This window comes from Siniperca chuatsi, linkage group LG4, assembly GCF_020085105.1.
Source record: "Siniperca chuatsi isolate FFG_IHB_CAS linkage group LG4, ASM2008510v1, whole genome shotgun sequence".
NCBI lineage: Eukaryota > Metazoa > Chordata > Actinopteri > Centrarchiformes > Sinipercidae > Siniperca > Siniperca chuatsi.
This window is the reverse complement of record NC_058045.1, coordinates 2,752,469-2,772,722: the sequence shown is the minus strand read 5'-3', so window position 1 is coordinate 2,772,722 and position 20,254 is coordinate 2,752,469. Positions and strand designations below refer to the sequence as shown.

The following is a 20,254-nucleotide window of genomic DNA, read 5'->3' as shown; positions in this document are numbered from 1 at the left end:
AGAACAGATTCAGTTCGTTGGCCCTGTCCAAGCTGCCTTCAACTCCTCTGCTGCCAGTCGGTCTGAAGCCAGTGATGGTCTTCATGCCGCTCCAGACCTCCCTCATGTTGTTCTGCTGGAGTTTCCGCTCCAGCTTCCTCCTGTACTTCTCTTTGGCCTCCCTGATTTTCACCTTCAGGTCGGCCTGGATTGCCCTTTAATTTATCTTTATCCTCCATGCACGCCAAAATTAGTCACAAAGTTGCTCCATCTATACGCATTCTTATCCCATTAATGCATGTTACTAACTCAACATTTTCTCTCTCCCATAGTTTTGTGCTTTCTCGTCTATCTCCTTTTTCGCTTTCAGCAGTTATTTCTGCCTCCGGAGCTGTAGAGTCTGGATCTATGATTGCGGAAAACCTACCGCCCCATGTTCCTGCATCACAACCATTATTATTATTTTATTACCACTACTGTTATTTTAAATCTGTCGAATTTGCATTGTGCTACTGTATGTTCTCTTTCCTCCTGCTCTTTTTGCCACTCTCCCACAAGGGCCAAATATTGGTTCACAGCAGCGAAAGCTGAAAAGTTTTTGAGTGCCTGTTTATGAACCGGCTACTTTGGCCCTGGTATCCCTTCTTACACTTCTGTCCTTTGTAGTAAATAAGTATATCTGCCCGCGTTCTCCACCAATATGTAGTGAATACGTAGGGAAGCAGCAGCAATTTAACATTCTCCACCATTGCATGTAGTTAAAATTTGGCTCAGTTTTAAACTAAGCTGTTTCTCTTGATCAGTCAAGAGATAATGCACAAATTAGTCTGTGGGTAAATTAACCTGGAATCAGGTAGCAAGAGGTGAAGTAAGGAACGAATACGTAAAGTGACTAAAAGTAAGTTACAGAAAACGAAGGGCAACAACTTTATGCGTGAAACATTTATTACACACACAACTAATAACTACTAGACACACAAATTAATTAAGTTTTTTGTTTAACTTCTATTACAATTGCTGATTTGAAGACAAAAACGGGAAAAGCATATGGATTTCCGTTTTTTTAATTCACACAAAAAACAAAATAATGCATTGTATATTTGTTTATCCTGTTATCAAACAAGTTGAGCACAGCTTTGGACAGAGGGTACATGACCACGTACATGGACCTGTAAGTATCTAAATAACAAACCTGGCAAACAGTCTATACAAAACGATAAAACACTGAGTATTCCTTTGTATTTTCAGCATTAACTCCTTAGTGAGTCATGGGTTCAGAGGATAACCAGTGGTGAATGTACAGTAAAACACAGTAGGCCTACACTTAGCGATACAGAAAGTGCGCCAGAGACTTGTCATGTACAAGAAGCTGGAAGTGTTCAGCTTTGCATCCAGTGTGTTTCGGAGTTGATTTATTACTGAATATTGAGAGGAGAAATTAGCTTTCTTTTAGCTTTTGGAGGCATTTGATGACGTGACTGTTCATTACAAATCGGGGGGAGGGGGGGTTTACAATTAAATGAATTATCGTAATCATATCTATATCGTAGTTATTTTATCATAACAATATATTTCCTTGTTATAATTACATATTTTTCGTGTTCTTAGTTCGTACCAAGGGACCAAATTATTTTTACATTACACAATTAGTTTTTACAAGAAACTTCTCTCGTTAAAACATTAGCTTTTACAAATGGTAAATGGACTGTACTTGTATAACGCCTTTCTAGCCACTCAAAGTGCTTCACACAATATATATCGCATTCACACTGCTCATCAGTACGAAGAAACTAATTAATCATTCACACACACCAAAGGCACAGCCTTCGGGAGCAATTTGGGGTTCAGCGTCTCGGAGGACAAGGACACTTCGACATGTGGACTGAGGGATCGAACTGCCGACCTTCCGATTGGTGGACGACCCACTCTACCACTAAGCCAAAGCTGCTCCTTACAAGAAACTTCTCTCATTAAAACAACGTATCACTAACAAAACGTTCTTGTTATTATTATTCAATCAATAAACATTTGTTATAACATTTTAAGTTGATTTTAACTTTCAGTTTTAAACAGATGGACGGACACAGCTCTTTTTCCACCACAGACATAGTGAGGACATCAAGATCAGTCAGTCAAACAGCTTTGACTATATAATCTCTCCTTCATAAACTACAGTACTGTCTTGTTTGGATGTATGTATGTCATCAGTTGTTTAAAAAAATGGGAGGAACATCCTGTCCTCCACCAAAGAGCGTGAGAGGTTTCTCAGTTCTCTGGGGTGAAAGACTGTCTTGTATCCAAGGAGCTCAAGGATTGGTTGGCAGGCAGTCTGAGTGTAAACAACCATGTCGAAGGACAGCTTCACTCTCCAGTTCTCTGCATTAGCAGCAGAGTCCCGAACTGTGGTGAACTTCTGCTGGGATGACAGATCACTGCTGCCCCGGGTGTTGTTGATGATCCAATCCTCCACACTGTGGTCCAGAACCAGACCAACAAAGCTGTAGAGCTCCCTGGTCTTCTGAAGAGGAAATCTGGCCAAATCTTCATATCTGACCAAGGACAGGGAAGGGAGAAAGGATCACTCAGTATAAAAGAACAAAAAAGACTAAATAAAAACACAAAATAATATTAGACTGTTGTATAGACTGTTTTCTGATCTGTCACCTATATGGTTAAGGTTTAGTTAGGTTTACACAACTAAAACTACATGGTGAAGGTAGCGAACAGATTGTGGTTGTGATTGGAAAAACAAGAAACATAAACAATGTTGACTGTTCCTGGGACACAGGACTCAAACGGCAGTCTCCGGTATTAAATGATGGTACATTAACTTTAGCTTCTTACAGAGGACAGTAATTATTCTCATGGCCGCAAGAAGTTGCTTGTCATGAAAACGTAAACCTGATTAATCTGGCGGATTATTTGGCAATGCTTGCGCTCACGAGGCCGATTTTTTAAAAAAAATGTCTGCAGACACATCTGCAGGCAGCCTTGTCAGTGTGGCTGCTGTGGAACGATAGCACTCCCCCTTCTGAGTTTTGGGAAGGTGGTGAAAAAGTTAGTTTCGAGCCCTTTACTATACTGTAACTCTCAGTATAGTAAAGGCTGTAAACGTGCCTAAATTTCAGTCACCATCGTCATTTCTAAAGACATGTTTCTTCCATCCTAAATGACAGCAAATCTAATCTAAAACCGTTACTGGCTAGCGTTAAATATATATATTATGTTATAATGTATAGAATAATGCAGTTGTACCCTGCTCTCCCATTCTGAATTCTACAGCATAACCAAATACATTTTTTTATTTCATTAATTAATAAAAATTCCATCTAAAACAACATGTTACTGGCTAAGATAACTATGTATATTAGATTGCAATGTGCATGGAATAATGGCATTACACATGACTTTTCTTTGTTTTGATATTGGCATTATATATCAGAGCACTAAGGCTTACACTGCGAACAACAATCCCTCTCCTTCTCACCTGAGCAGCATGTACCTCCCTCTAAGCCAGGCAGGTCTGGCCAGGCCTGTCGACACAGACCTAAGGAAGTCCTCACACACTGTGTTGATCTGTCCCAGGTCCAGGTTGAGGGGTCGACGTCCGGTCACTCTCCACAGACGCCACAGCCGGTAAGTGTCTCGAAATGTCTCAATACGAGATGCCAGGATGCCACGTGGATCTCGAACTAGCTGGACCACCTGATGATGATAAATGATGATGAAACATATTCACCAGGAATACACTGTGGTAGTACAGATGTCTCTGAATGTCTCCATACACCAGCATGTCTTTAAAGGTTTCTGGATGAGCTCCCATTAACAACAGTACTCTAGTACTAGTGGTAAAAGTGGTAGAAGAAATATTAATAGTGATAGCAGCAGTAATACCTGCAGTAGCACTACAGTGGTGGATGTAATAGGAAGAGTAAAATGAAAGGATAATTCCAGTTTATTACAACCTGGGCCTACACTACAAAGTCCATTTGGTAGCTGTTCTGGAGCTTTTAGGCACATGAAGTTTGCCCAGTTGACATGGAATTGTAGATGTTCAAATTACCATTTTTGTCTGGACAATAGATTAGAGTTAAGTGTACATTATTGCAGTGGCGACTGGCCAATAGAGGGTGCACATGTGGCACTCCACCAGCCACAAACCTAATTTTTTTTTAACCATTTGACACAAGTCAATTAGTTTTTATGTTTTAAGCATTTGATATTAAGAGAGACATTTAGATTCATGAGCGTTTTGCCAAGTACACACAAGTAGCAGAAACGTTTAGCCATGTTATTCCACTCTTTGAGAAAATTAAGTATTAAAGGTCCAGTGTGTAACTTCTAGCGATGAAATTGCAGTTTGCAATCATTTGAATACCGCTCACCTCATACTCCCCTTCCAAGCATGTAGGAGAAATTACGGTGGCCGTGAAACTCGCGAAAAACGCATAAGGTCCTATCTAAAGCCAGTGTTTGGTTTGTCTGTTCTGGGCAACTGTAGAAACGTGGCGGTGCAACATGGCGGCCCCGCTCCCTTTGTAGATATAAAGGGCTTATTCTAAAGTAATGCACAACAATTCTTATTTTCAGGTGAACATACTTAATAAATACCTCCTCCTTACACACTGAATGAGCTGAGATATTTGAGACTGAGAATATTGTGAGCAAATGGACTGTACTTTTATAGCGCCTTTTTAGTCTTCTGACTACTCAAAGCGCTTCACACTACATATCACGTTCACCCCATTCACACACTGATGGCAGGTTATCAGTACAAAGAAACTAATTCAGTCACACACACCAAAGGCAATTTGGGGTTCAGTTCTTGACAACACGTGGGCTGGGAGGAGCTGGGATTGAACCGCAGACCTTCCGATGAGTGGACGACCTGCTCTACCTCTAAGCCACAGCCGACCCAGAAGACAGAAGACTTATGTGTTATTACAACTTGGTTCTTATTTTTTTTGCTGTTATATGGACCACAGTTGGCAGCAACGCATCTGATTTAGAGTTCTTTTTAAGTCTTTTGAAACAAGTCCAAGTCAAGTCTCAAATCTTTAGAGGGCTAGTCCAAGTCACGTCTCAAGCTCTTAAAACTAAAACTACTAAAACTACTGAATGTACAGTATAAATACACAACTGTTTGCTAACAAGTTCACCATATCAACATAAAAGGTGATCACAACTTGTTTCCACTACCCCCAATTGGCCAAAAAAAAATCAGTTATTGCAGGTTTAAAAAATTTAGTGTGCTGAATCCACACAACTGAACCAAAGACGAAAACTCATGGCTTTAATTTTATATGTCAGAAGGATACAGATTTATAGAAGGATAGAAAGTAACATCAGATTCTGACGTTGGATTTACAGGCTCCGTACTTTAACGAACTCCTCCTACAGAATAAATCGGATCGATTAAAAATTTTCGTAGAGCAACCTAAAGACCTTTGTGATGAAAAGTTATCAAAAGCTTGAGTATCGTCGAAGGGCGTGTCCATGGCCATTAAAGAGTCATAGTCATTGTGCCACCTGCTGGCAACAGGAAGTAGGCCTTGTGTGACAATCGTTTAATTTATGTGAAATTTTCATGCCTCTTGGAGCCTTACCCTAAACCCATCAGGAAGCCATTTTGAAGTGAATGTGCAATTTTAGGCCATTTTTCACCATTTACAGGGTCCATACTTTAACAAACTCCTCCTAGAGAATTAATCGGATCGAAAGTCACGAAACATTGCGCCCAGACTTTAACTGGTAAATACTTTCATTTGATTCCAATGTTGGGCTTGGGGTTGGCACGTTGGCTCTATAGCGTCACGTAAGGACTTTTAGCCGTCAAAACAGCTAGGGATGGTTGAAAACTCATGAAACTTGGCAAACGTGTCAGAAGGGGTGTGTTTTGTTCACTGGTATAGTCTGGGACTTGGGTGTGGCAAAATGGCTCGATAGCATCCCCTACAAAATTTCAACAAAGCAGCCCCTGCGGTACATTTCACTTATATGTACGAATCTAAGACTAAAACAAAAGCCTCTTGGAGTCATACCCTAAACCCAACAGGAAGTCAGCTATTTTGAATTTAACGTGCCATTTTTCGGCATTTACAGGCTCCCTACATTAACGAACTCCTCCTAGAGAATTTATCAGATCAACTTAAAATTTTCACAGTGCAATCTAGAGACCTTTGTGACACTAAATCTCAAGCGGTGTTGCAGTGGCGATGCGGCGAATTCTGGGTTCCAAAATTAGTAACAGCGCTACCTGGTTCCGAAATTAGTAGCAGTACCACCTGGTTTCAAAATTAGTAGCAGTGCCACCTTGTTCCAGAATTAGTAACAGTGCTACCTCAGCTCCACATTGTCAGATTTTTAAAAAAATTTTACATGTTTGATAAGAGTCCCAGCCTGATGATATCTACATGGCAATATTCAGACATAGTCATAGCACCACCTACTGGCAACAGGAAGTAACAGGCCCTATACTCTTAAAAATGACTCATAATAGGTTAACCAGATCCACCTCAAAATTGATGATGCTTAACATTGAGTTTTCATCAAAAGCCGTTGCCATGATGGCTCATTATTCGGCATGAAACAGGAAGTTGAGTGTACATTCTTCGATCTGCCCAAAATTTCATGTTTGATAAGAGTCCCAGCCTGAGAACTTCTATGTCAGTATTGAGTTATAGCCAATCTAGATGGGTGTAGATGTGGTTCAGCAGGAAGATGATGGTGTCGTCGCCTACCTGCCCCGGCTGGGAGTTGAGGATGCCATCATCTTCCTGCTGAACCGCATCTACACCCACCTGGACAAGCTGGCAAGCACGGTGAGGATCATGTTTTTTGACTTCCCCAGTGCTTTCAGCACCATCCGGCCAGCACTGCTGGGTGAGAAGCTGGCAGCGATGCAGGTGGATGCCCCCCTCGTGTACTGGATTGTTGTCTACCTGACTGGCAGACCACAGCATGTGCATCTGCAGCACTGTGTGTCGGACAGCGTGGTCAGCAACACTGGGGCCCCTCAGGGGACTGTCCTCTCTCCACGGGCGACTGTGGCTTAGTGGTAGAGTGGAAGGTTGACGGTTCGATCCCGGCTTCCCTCAGCCCACATGTCGAAGTGTCCTTGGGAAGTGGGAATAACTCAGCAATGTTTCAACTGATCAGCCTCAAACTGCATGGGGTTATTGATGGACCACTCCCAGTTACACTTACGTGACATTCATGAGTGACAGTCATAGCGCTACTTACTGGCAACAGCAAGCAAGCCACATGTGACAATCATCATACAAACTACATGGTCTGCACTTGATATACAGCAACATCTGTTGATGTGTCGAACAGGGTCGCCATGGCAGACGCATGACGCCATGCTTAACAGGAAGTGGGAATAACTCAGCAATGTTTCAACTGATCAGCCTCAAACTTCATATGGTTATTGATGGACCACTCTCAGTAACACTTATGTGACATTCATGAGTCATAGTCATATTAATTAGTCAATTACTGGCAACAGGAAGCAAGCCACATGTAACAAACATCATCTTATCTACATGAAATTTACATTGTGTGGTGTACACTTGATATACGGCAACATCATTTATGATTAGTGCGTGTTCTCAACCACCACATAGTGGACGCAGGAAGTGATATTTAACTCCTTCGTGCAGTGCCTGATGGTTGTGAACATTCGCTGTTAAAAAAAGCCTCCTGGACGCATACCCTAAACCCCACAGGAAGTTGGACTTTTTGAATTTGGTGGTCATTTTTTGCGATTTACAGGCTCCATACTTTAACAAACTCCTCCTAGAGAATTAATTGGATCAATTTCAAATTTCCGCAGGGCAATCTAAAGACCTTTGTGATTAAATGACATGTTTTATACTTTTATACTTGAGTTTTTGTTGAAAGGCATCTCTGTGGTGTCATGGCGAATTTCGATGTTTTGACATGAAAAAAGAAACTGTTGTAACTCCCCTCCACATCGTCAAATTTTTTCCAGATTTCACGTTTGCCTGAATACATCAACAGGCCAATATTCAGTCATATTCATAGCACCACCTACTGGCAACAGGAAATAAGATTAAGCAGATCCATATCAAATTTGGGCAGAAAACCCTTAAGACCTTGATGATGCTCAGTAGTAAAGATTGTGACTTTTCATCAAATGCCGTTGCCGTGGCGACGCATTATTCTCCATTAAAAACTAAGCTGTTTTTGAGGGGCTAACAATGATTGAAATCTCACGAAACTTGGCACATGGGTTAGGAGTGATGTATTTTGTTGTCTCTGCAATGTATTTTGTTGTCTCTGTCTTGGATATGCCAAAATGGCTCTATAGCATCCCCTACAAAATTTCAATGTAGTAGCCCTCGCGCTATGTTTCATATCAGCTCTATAGTGTCCCCTAATGACTTTTAGCCTTAAAAATGGTTAGGAATAGTCGAAAACTCATGAAACTTGGCAAATGTGTCAGAAAGGGTGTGTTTTGTTTATTGGTATAGTCTGGGGCTTGGGTGTGGCAAAATGGCTCAATAGCGCCCCCTACAAAACTTCAACGAAGCAGCCGCTGCCGCGATACATTTCACCTAGATGTATGAAATTTGGGAGGCAGATGTATCATCTCTAGACTTAAAAAAAGCATCTTGGAGAAACACTCTAAAACCAACAAGAAGTCAGACATTTTAAATTTACTGTGCATTTTTAGGGTATTTTTCGCTATTTACAGGCTCCATACTTCAACAAACTCCTCCTAGAGAATTAATCAGATCAACTTCAAATTTGGTTGGTGCAAGCTATAGACCTTCGAGATGAAAGTTGTTCAAAGATTGATCATAAATTGAATGGTGCGAGGGCCTGTTCATCGCTGCTTGCAGCTTTAACAGTTGCAATTATTTCTCTACCTTCAGGTTGAGTCTTGGGTCCTCAATCAGCGTTCTGAGGTTACTGATTTGAGGAATCCGGACCGTCTTAATGGCTGCATGGCGCTTTGCTCTACAGGCATCAGCAGCCAATGACACATTGAGCGGCCCACACCTCCTCACACACTCCCCCTCATCAGCCAGCACCAGGCTCTGCTCCTCTGGCCCCAGACGAGCCTCACATACAGGGGGGGAGCACAGAGATCGGCCTAAAAACAGGACACAGACAATGTACGAAACTGTAACACAACGACAATGCTTTGCAAAAGCAGTACATACATAAAACATTACTGTAGTATCAATATCATTATGAGACAAAGTGCTAAGAAAAATCCCATACTAGCTCCTCGTCTGAACAGCTTGTAAGTGGAGTGGTTGGCAGGACGGGGTCGTATGTAACTTTCCAGACTGTTGAGGTGACAGTGGTACAGAGACCTCAGCAGGTCTCTGGCTGCTCCCAGCATCACCCTCCTCTCAGCCACGCTCCGACTCTGCGCCAGCCGAGGAAGCAGCGCTAACTGGACATGGTACAGAGGCTCAAACAGGTAGAAGACCTTGGATATGAAAAATATAAAGACAATATATGATAGTGACTGACAGTGCACTTCCACACATACAAACTGTGTAATAGAATGATGTTTCAAGGTGCAATCAATAAAAGTTTAGTTCCTCTTTGGACAAAATAACCATCGTATTTTAGTGGATGTTATCATGTCTTACTGATCAAGTGGCTCAATGGTGTCACCCTGGCTCTGTGTATTTGTTGGGAATGCTCCAACCTCCAAAGAACAATATTCTGCAAAACCTAACTGAACATTAATGCAGAATTTGAAAGAAGAGGAAGGTCTGAACTTGAAAACATCAATACTAATGCAGAGCTGCCATAATATTTGTTAATAACCAACCTGTGATGTAGCTAACATCACCCAGATAGCTACCCTTATTTTGCTAAATGACAAATATTGTGCAAAATTCTACAGGCTGTGAATGACACACGTGATGAGCTCATTCGGGGAGTATCCACTGTTTCCACGAAGAAAGCTGAATCCCCTTTTCCACTGAATGATCCCTCTCTTTACCACAGGTCTTTTAGCATTATGTGCTCTTCATATACAGTTGCGATATTTAAAAGGTAGAACATTTATAAGTTAGGTTAAGGACATACTCAATTATCAAAGTCTCTCTTCATGTCATGCATTGAGCCTGGCCATTTTCTTACGAAAGTCCAAGAGTAATACTACTTATTTTTACTGTATTTACAGTTGAACACAACACCCAGGTAAGCCCAAAATCCTCATAAAAGCAGCTTGCTTATGGCAAATGGTTTGGGGGTTGTTAGAGTACTCACTAAGTCTGGTGCTATCGGGGCTGTGTTACACTTACTGTGGGCAGTGATGAGCCCAAGTTACAGTATCACTTGTGTACTGCTGCATTTTCCCAGCCAACAAACATAGTAATATATTTTCTTTCATAAAGTGTAATTTTATAAGTCAGAGAAGTGACCAAATTTTTGAGGAGGTCAGTGTCACTATTAACACCATGCTGTCATACATTTCCAAAATATATTTCCCTTGAAAATTGTGTGTTTTCTGCTTCTGTGTATATAGTGCAGCCATCAGTTGGTGACTCGTAAAGACTAGAACATGCTTGTGTTTGCATAGAAGGGAACGGTCATAGGTCACAGGTGTTGTCATTCAGAGGTGTTTGCTTGGCTCTTTTCTTCTATGTTCCATAACATCCTACTCTGCATATATCTGCAGAGATGTTTATATTAATCTTGACACAAGTACTGTATAATTCCTGCATTACTGGGTTAGGATACCTCTCAGGCGCTCTCAAATAATGTAGCAGCTCATGTAGCAGCAAAGACAAAATCTCTGAACATTTGGAACGTTTATGTGCAACATTTCCTCACTTTCAAATCAAAATTTTATTCTAAACATACATACAGACCAACCCTGGTGAGCTGTCATATGTCTTTTACTTGACTACCCAGTTTACTACATAGGCCTCACTGATTGACTGCTACAGAGATGGTTGCTCTTCTGATAGGTTCTCCAATTTCTACTCTTTTTTTCCTGGATTCTGAGGGTAATTTAACATCTTTTTGGCATAATCTTTCTACCATTTTGAATTATGTCCAAAACCTTTATAAGTTTTCACAGCATTCAAATTTCATTCAATTTAGACCAATTTTCACACATGAAAAGTCTGGACCGAGCTGCACAGCACATATTTTGATGCTCCTTTCCATGTTGCAGTTATATATTTTTAAAATTGTGTTGTTATAAGGCGCATTTTACATAAACACACATTTTTTTCCTAAATGATCATGACATGATCTAAGCATTCTCCGGTTGATCGTAATCGGCCATTTTAAATTTGAAATAGTCTCTACAAAAGTCAATCAGAAGAGCCGATCAGATGACGCAAAATGGCCTGCGATGCATTTTGTAAAGAAACACAGAAGAGAGAGAGAGTGAGATGTTAAATGTTAGATGACATGACGGTTATAACACGGTGTTACAAAAATAAAAGGGATACTCCCCTCAAAACATGATTCTACCTATTTTCACTCTAACACCGGCAAGAGCTGAGGGGTCTTTCGTGTAACAACAAAGCCAGCTGTTGCAGAGGGGTCTTTTGTGTAACAACAAAGCCAGCTGTTGCAGTATGAAGTTGCCATTAGTATTGTCCTAGCCTGTGGGAGTACAATAGATGCTAGCCACATTAGCCCCCGCAACATGCTAACACCAAGTTCAACAGGCTAACCTGCAAAATAAACAGTAAAATAAACAGTAAAGCAACATAAAAATGGCAAAACTTACAGCTACCAAGTTTGAAGTCGGTATCGAACAATCCTTGAGCTTCGGTTTTGGCACTATGTCCCACTAAGGCCCATTATCATCTGATACTGAAACAGAACTCAAGTCAGATGCTGTAAGGCCCACCCTCACCCCCCTTTCGGCAAATCAGATTACATCTCAGTTCTGTTTCTGTCGTCCTATAGGCAGAAACAGAACTGGTCAGACCATTCAGCAGTTGTCTGACCAATCAGACTTTGCCTTAAATCATTGCTTTAGCACTACGAAGTGGTGTGTTTCAAGACAACAACATTAACACATGCACGGATGCAGTCATTGGCTACATGTATCAAATGTATCAATGACATTGTACCAAGGATTACTGTACAGAAATTCCCGAATCAGAAGCCTTGGATTAACAGGGAACCGATGCCTACAACTCAGGTGATTTGGAGGAGTACAGGAAGTCCAGGTATGCACTCCAGAGAGCTATTACCAGTGCTAAGAGACAATATGGGGACAAAGTGGAGTTTAACTACCAGGGCTCCATCTCTAGAAACATTTGGGCTGGATTAAGAACCATCACAGACTACAAAAGGAAAACCAGAAGTATTGAGATAATGTCTACATCTCTTCCAGATGAACTGAACATCTTTTATGCATGCTTTGAAGGCAGCTCCCTGGCTAAGGATGTACAAAAGGTCAAGGACCCCTGCCCACTAGTCATATCGAGGGAAAGGCACCTGGACCTGATGGCAAGATAGATCAACGGACGATGCTATTGCCATAGCCCTCCACACTGCCCTCTCCCACCTTGACCAGAGGAACACATACGTGAGAATGCAGTTCGTTGACTACAGTCTAGCATTGTGCCATCCAAGCTCGTCACCAAGCTCAGAGACCTTGGGCTCAACACCGCCCTCTGTGACTGCAAATAGGCAGCACTACATCCTCTCAAGACCAGCACCCCTCTCCTGTACTCTCTGTTCACGCTTGACTGCAGGCCACACATAGCTCCAACAACATTATCAAATTTGCTGACCTAACGGTGACATCAAGACATCCTACAGAGAGGAGGTCAGAGCCCTGACATGTTGGTGCCAGGACAACAACTTCCATCTCAACGTCAACAAAACAAACGAGTTGATGGTGGACTACAGGAAGCGACAGAGAGAACACACTCACCTCTCCATCAATGGGAGAGAGAGAGCAGCTTCAGGTTCCTCAGTGTTCACATCTGCAAGGACCTGACCTGGACTCACCACACCAATACCATCATAAAAGAGGCAAGACAACAGCTCTTCTTCCTCCACAGGCTGTGGAGGCTCCACTACAGGATACTCTGCAACTTCTACAGATGCACCATTGAGAGTGTCCTGACTGGCTGCATCACTGCCTGGTATGGCAGTTGCACTGCCCTCAGTCGTAAAGCTCTCAAGGTCACCACTATGACACTTTACTTGCACTGTTACACCTTATAAATATGTGTATATGGGAGTATGTACAGTATACAGTGTATATATTTACGTGCATTTTTCCTGTTTTAACTTTTGCACTATGTATGTCTTGTCTTAGATTATCTTTTTCTCATTTCTCATTTACTTGTGTGATTTTCTTTTTTACATTTTTGTATGAGCATTGTTGGAGGGAGCCTGCGAACAAGAATTTCATTGCCAACGACTGCTTCACTGTAATTGTTGTGCATATGACAAATAAAGAACTTAAACTTGAATGATAAGGGTCTCGAGGCAGGTCTTTCATTATTACCTGTCTCGTAGAGGGGGTCCAAATTAAATGGACCACAGCAACCTCCCTGAAAAGAAGCCAGTCACCATCACAGCGGCAGACATCCAAGAAAGAGTCTCAGGTATGAAGAACTGGACAGCACCGGGCCCTGACAGGATCCACACCTACTGGCTAAAGAAGCTCACTTCTCTAGGCGCTCACACCATGAGCGCCTAGCAGCAAAAATGAACCAGCTGCTAAGAGATGGGACGCACCCTGAATGGCTTACCGAAGGGCGCACAATTCTGATCCTGAAGGATCCTGCAAAGGGTACAGTCCCATCCAACTATCGGCCAATAACCTGTCTCTCCACAACATGGAAGCTCATGTCAGGCATCATCGCGACTAAGATAAGTGGACACATGGATCAATACATGAGCAAAGCACAGAAGGGCATTGGCAAAGGAACCAGAGGAGCCAAACACCAACTCCTGGTTGACAGAACAGTCACCCAAGACTGCAGAACCCGACACACCAACCTCTGCACTGCCTGGATTGATTACAAGAAAGCCTATGACTCAATGCCACACACGGATCCCTGCATGCTTGGAGATGTACAACATCAACAGGACTCTAAGAGACTAAACCACCCTTGAGGCCAATGGCAAGCCACTTGCACAAGTATCCATCAAATGTGGCATATACCAAGGAGATGATCTGTCCCCACTGCTGTTCTGCATAGGTCTGAACCCCCTCAGCCAAATAATCAACAAGACTGGCTATGGATACCGACTCAGGAACGGGGCCACCATCAGTCACCTCCTCTACATGGATGACATCAAGCTATACGCTAAGAGCGAGCGGGACATCGACTCACTGATCCACACCACCAGGATCTACAGCTCTGACATTGGGATGTCATTCGGGCTTGAGAAGTGCAGTCGAATGGTGACAAAGAGAGGGAAGGTAGTCCACACAGAAGGGGTCTCACTCCCAGAAGGAACAATAGCAGACATTGAGGATGGTTACAAGTACCTTGGAATACCACAGGCAAATGGCAACCTCGACGAGGTAACAAGGAAAACAGCAACTGCCAAATACCTCCAACGAGTAAGGCAAGTCCTAAGAAGTCAGCTCAATGGCAAGAACAAGGCCCAGGCAATAAACAGCTACGCCCTGCCAGTGATCAGATACCCTGCGGGAATAATAAGGTGGCCAAAGGAAGAGATACAGACCACAGACGTTAAGACGCGAAAGCTCCTCACCATGCATGAAGGGTTCCACCCCAAATCCAGGACCCTGAGACTGTACGCTAGCCGTAAGGAAGGCGGCCGTGGACTAGTGAGTGTGAGAGCCACTATCCACGATGAAACATCCAAGATCCACAAGTACATCAAAGATAAGGCCCCAACAGATGACGTGCTCAGGGAATGTCTCAAGCAATGGGGAACAGAGGAAGACGTGCTGGAGGAGGGACCATCATGGGAGGACAAACCCCTACATGGGATGTACCACCGGAACATAACTGAAGTGGCTGATATCAAGAAATGGCTAGAGCGGGCCGGACTAAAGGACAGCACAGAGGCACTCATCATGGCTGCACAGGAGCAGGCCCTGAGCACCAGAGCAATAGAGGCCCAGATCTACCACAGCAGACAAGACCCAAGGTGTAGGCTGTGCAAAGAGGCCCCTGAGACAATCCAGCACATAACTGCAGGATGTAAGATGCTGGCAGGAAAAGCATACATGGAGCGCCATAACCAAGTGGCTGGCATAGTGTACAGGAACATCTGCACTGAGTATGGACTGGAAACCCTGAGGTCAAAGTGGGAAACACCTCAAAAGGTGGTAGATAATGACCGAGCCAAGATCCTGTGGGACTTCCAGATTCAGACTGACAGAATGGTAATGGCGAACCAGCCAGACATCGTGGTGGTGGACAAACAGCAGAGGAAAGCCATTGTGGTTGACGTGGCAATACCAAGTGATGGCAACATCAGGAAAAAGGAACATGAGAAACTAGAGAAATACCAAGGGCTCAGAGAAGAGCTGGAGAAAGCCTGGAAGGTGAAGGCGACAGTGGTGCCCGTGGTCATCGGAGCACTCGGGGCAGTGACCCCCAAACTGGAGGAGTGGCTACAGCAGATCCCTGGAAGAACACCAGACATCTCGGTCCAGAAAAGTGCAGTACTAGGAACAGCAAAGTTACTGCGCAGAACCCTCAAGCTCCCAGGCCTATATATATATATATATATATATATATATATATATATATATATATATATATATATATATATATATATATATATATATATATATATATATTAGATGCTTGGCCTGGGAGTTTTTTTTTGTTTGTTTTTTTTGTTTTTTTAACCAAACTGCAACCCAACAGGGGGTCCAGAGGGCCCGACAGTTCTTTTTAGCCCAGGGGGTTAATCCGATCATGTCAGTGGCCATTGTACAGCTTGATTTTAGCACTGATATACACCTAAACAGACCTTTCTAGATCACGTCCAGTGAAATGTATTTGCCACAGGCAGACTCCAATCAAGTTTTATTCACATTTCAAAGATGATCAAAAGAAACAGGATATATTAGTTTGGAGTGTCAAAGCAATGGTTCTTAGTACATTCTCAAATGTTTACCTAACACGGAAGTCATTAGCAAGTAACAGAAAAAAACATGTTCAAGTTCAGTGTTTTTGAAATGACAAACAGTATTTCTGATGATTGTATTGTTTAATTGTAGATGATAATTTGATATGAAACAGGTCATATGTATCAATATCACATTCTAACCTCTGGATGCTGATTGAACAGTTGACCCACAAACGAGGATCCGCTCCGTGTGGTGGCCAGAATGAGGATGTGGGTTCTCTTGTTGTTGTTATAGGAGGGGAGGGAGAAGGAGGGGGAGGAAGGGATGTGTGAGAGGATCTCATCACAGCCTTGGTCCGAGCCCTCGAGTGTCTCCTGGCCCAATCGTGTCAGATCTTTGAGGCTGCAGTTGATAGTGTGGCCCATGGATGCCAGGCCCACAGAGCACAGCAGGCTTAAAGGCTTTGTGGAGAAGGTGCGGATGGCCGTGTACTGGATGGCTATGGAGGCTAATGCTAGCAGCACCATGGACTTCCAAGAACACTGCATGGTGGCAGGACAGATGCATTAGGAAGCCACAGCACTGTCTGCCAGAAAAGGGGTCAAAGACAGAAATACATAAGGAGGACAGGAGACAAAGACATATTAAGACTGTTGTCTTTTGTTTTCTTTACTATTTTGGTTCACTCTTACTGTTCTCTTCAACCTTGTTTTCAGAAGCAAAAGGCAGTTGTTTTCAATGAAAAAGCTCTGTTAAACCTACTGTACACTACCTGCCCAGCACCAAACAGCAAACAAAGTTAGAGACTAGCCTGGTGAACAAAGTGGAGCATTTAGCAGCTAAAGAGACAGATATTTTTCTTAGGGGTTGGTGAAGGCCAAAATAGAGCAAATAGGAGAGTGAATATTGGACTGACATTTATCAGGTGGACACAAGCTCTGTGGCTGCTGTATGTGTAAATAGGCAGCTGTTAAAATTGATAAAAGATGTGTCTATTTGTTTTTGGCTTGTTTCAGCCTCCTCCAAGTGGCCAAAATAATAAATAATGCAGCTTAAAGTCATTTGTCTTTACTGATAAGAATATTGGTAATAATAAGCCTATATATTTATTATCAAAATGAATACCCACAAACCAGTCACTAAAATTAACATGTTATGTCTCACGCTTTTATTACTTGTAGCATCACTTAGTAGACAAGTTATTGTCTTTTTGTCTTATTTATTTTACCCCTTCAGTCCCCTTAATCTCGTTTTCTGTTATATTTTTTGTTGTATTCTTAAAAAACAAAAAAAAGACTAAATCTGAGCTGCAGTGACTAAAGGCATCTGACATTATCTCGGATGTGTATGTGGTGTGTTGCGACAGTTGAGTGCGGATGTCTGCGGGGTGCACTGAAAGTTAAAATTTGTTGAACTTTGAGCAGAACTCAATGACCTTGGTGGGCGCAGCCAAATGCTGTTGACCACTGCTTGAACAAAAAGATGGATGAAAAACTAAGTACTTGTGTTTCTGAATTCCCTGATCTGATGAATTGAGAAATCATGTTTGAAAATGTGACATTCAATTCAATTCAGTTTTATTTATTTAGCACTAATTCATAACAGAAGTTATCTCTTTGCACTTTTCCTATAGAGCAGGCCTAGACCATACTCTTTATAATATTATTTACAGAGACCCAACAAATCCCACCATGAGCAAGCACTTGGCGACAGGGGCAGGGAAAAACTTCCTTTAAGAGGCAGAAACCTTGGGCAGAACGAGACTCAATGGTGGGTGGCCACCCACCCTGCTGGTTGGGTTGAAAGAGAGAGAGAGAGAGAGAGAGAGAGAGAGAGAGAGAGAGAGAGAGAGAGAGAGAGAGAGATGTTTATTCAACATTAAACAGAAAGAGCGCTTTCAATTTGGAATCAATGTAGATTCCATACTTTATGCCTGTAGATTCAGTACTGTTTATTCAATCAGTCGACTTGGAGCCCTAATATGTAGTAGTATAAATAATGTAAATATTTGAAGTATAAAATAGCATGAAATTGAAATACTCAAGTAGCCTAAAGAAAATGAGGAAAATCAACTTAAAATTTCATTTTGAAATGTGTGAAATAACCCCCATTAATTCCTGGCTATGCCAGGCCTATGGCATATTAATTAAATGGGTGAATTCTATTATTGCCCTTCTGCCTTTCTGTCAGTAATTCTATCTATCTAGAATAGTCCAGTTACAGCACTATAGGCCTATTTGCACAAAAATGCAGAGGCTACCAGTCTGTCATTATGTCACTCTATCAGAGAGATCCTGTTAGATGTAACGTCATCTTCCTTCACAACGCCGCTGGCTAATGCTGGCACAACGCGAGCTTGTTGTCGGCATGCCGTCATTCCAACCACATCCACAGGCCCGCTTCATCCTTGAACACCGGGCCTGACGGTGCGTTTAGTTACCTCTCATCTGTGTTTTTGCCGTCAGCAAGAGGCGACGGGCTGGCTGTGGCGGAGACATGATAACGCTGCTGTGTCGCTCCACCGCTGGGGCAAACACCAATCTGCGTCTGTCTGTGATCCACACAGGGAGAATGATGACATAACGCTTCGGACAGGAGACAATTCAAATCCAAATATGACCTAAACGAATGTTTCAGAAACCGTGACGACCGGAAGTCACATCCAACCTGCTGCTGGACTAGTACATGACGTAGCCTACGTGAACGGTACAGGTCTCTTTACCAGTCTGTCTGATGTCTGCTACATCATCATCTCTCTCTCTCACCCCCTCTCTACCCAGTCTCTTTCCACCCCTTCTCACTCCCTCATTATGGTTCACATTTTCACGTTTATCTCAAAACAATACTCCCACTGCTATACTGCTATGAGTATGTTGACAGAGTTATTAGATGCTATAATTATTCCTCATCTCCATACTGGCTGGCACGTAAAGTATACCGGCGCGGGGGGGGGGTCTCCGCCTGTATTCATAAAGCACCACTGCATAATACCAAGTGTGCCTGATGTAGCCACTGCTATTAAACTATTTCTTACTCTACCCGTGACTGTCGCAAGCACCCCTCTCAAAACCAGGGACGCTGGAAGTCAGTCACAGTTAAGGGTGCTGAGAGAAGGTATAATTATTATATAATGACGTCATAATAAATGGTGCGCGATATTCATGTTTTTGTTATTAATTTGAATGGCCAGGATAACTTATATCTAATAGGTATTAACAACAATTTACAATAATTTGAGAACGTTTTTACACTTCAGCAGACAGCAAACTTGAACACAAACTTGAACACCAACATATTGTATGTCAAAGCAGCCACTACACAGTCAACAACACAGAACTATTGGATGAGAACTGCAAGGAGATGAAGAGGGAGACACAGCGCCTCTACATGGGCGAGAGATGTGACCCACAGTTCATCATAGTTTATAATAATGCAGCACAGTGATACAGACGTATCATAGACGTCCCGGGGGCTAGCCGAGCTGTTTGCTCAGCTTTTCTCTGATAACTTAAGACAGACATCTAATGACTAAAATCCTTCATCTGGTTAAAAGATATAGTTAAAACCCAAGATGAAGGTGATTGTGACTTGAAACAGTAGAAAGCAGTCGGTAGCTATTTTTGGTTGTCAAACATATTGTTTTTCATTGCCTTACATTCCCATCGAATTTGATGTTTATGCATGTTAATTTCGGTCATGGATAGTGAACTTTTTCATTAAAAGACCTAAATAAATAAAAGTCGTAGTTAACAGAGGCTGTAGAGTGGCTGGTCGGTGCAGTTTGCCTGCCTTGCCTTAGTTGTGTTACGCTATGCTTTGCTATATGTTATTCCCAGTTGTCACGTTACTAGTCCATAAAAGATGTTGCTTTGGTGCTGCTTTGGTGCTGCGTTGTTAGCTGGTGGTTCCGTTGTGGATGTGGGCCAGGAGGGGAAGAATTGTGGTTCTGGGAAAGGTCAGTGTTCCGATTGTGCAGATGGAGGAACCAGTCGTTCCGTCTGTTCTCCTTAGAGTTAGCTTGGCGCTAAGTGGCTCTCTGTTGCTTGTTAAAAGTTATCCCCACAAACTTTGTCGTAGCTGCTGCCGCTAGTGTTACCTCAGCTTGGTTACAGAGATCTTGGGCATGCCCTTGCATCGCTGCTGTAATGAAAGAGAGTTTGGTTTTGCTGTGTCTGCTCTGGGCAGACTACACTGAGAGGGAGACAGCTGCAGTTGTCTGTTGCAGTGAAAAGA

The 20,254-nt window shown here is 42.5% G+C and overlaps 1 protein-coding gene across 1 annotated transcript; it reads right to left on the bottom strand.

Annotated features, from left to right (window-relative positions):
• Window positions 1–906: 906 nt before the first annotated feature.
• LOC122875285 (carbohydrate sulfotransferase 1-like) lies at window positions 907–18,840 on the bottom strand. The gene is made up of 6 exons (XM_044194255.1): window positions 18,462–18,840; window positions 16,222–16,607; window positions 9,232–9,445; window positions 8,874–9,100; window positions 3,467–3,684; window positions 907–2,528 (listed from the first exon to the last, which is right to left on the bottom strand). The coding sequence occupies exons 2-6, from the start codon at window positions 16,567–16,569 to the stop codon at window positions 2,192–2,194; spliced, it is 1,344 nt and encodes a 447-aa protein (XP_044050190.1). The 5' UTR covers window positions 16,570–16,607; window positions 18,462–18,840; the 3' UTR covers window positions 907–2,191.
• Window positions 18,841–20,254: the final 1,414 nt, after the last annotated feature.

Coding starts and splice junctions, on each gene's coding strand:
- LOC122875285 (XM_044194255.1), bottom strand. CDS start 16,569: ATGCAGTGTTCTTGGAAGTCCATGGTGCTGCTAGCATTAGCCTCCATA. Junction 9,101..9,231: donor GCTGTTCAGACGAGGAGCTA/GTATGGGATTTT, acceptor TCCTGTTTTTAG/GCCGATCTCTGTGCTCCCCC. Junction 3,685..8,873: donor ACCCAAGACTCAACCTGAAG/GTAGAGAAATAA, acceptor TATCATCATCAG/GTGGTCCAGCTAGTTCGAGA.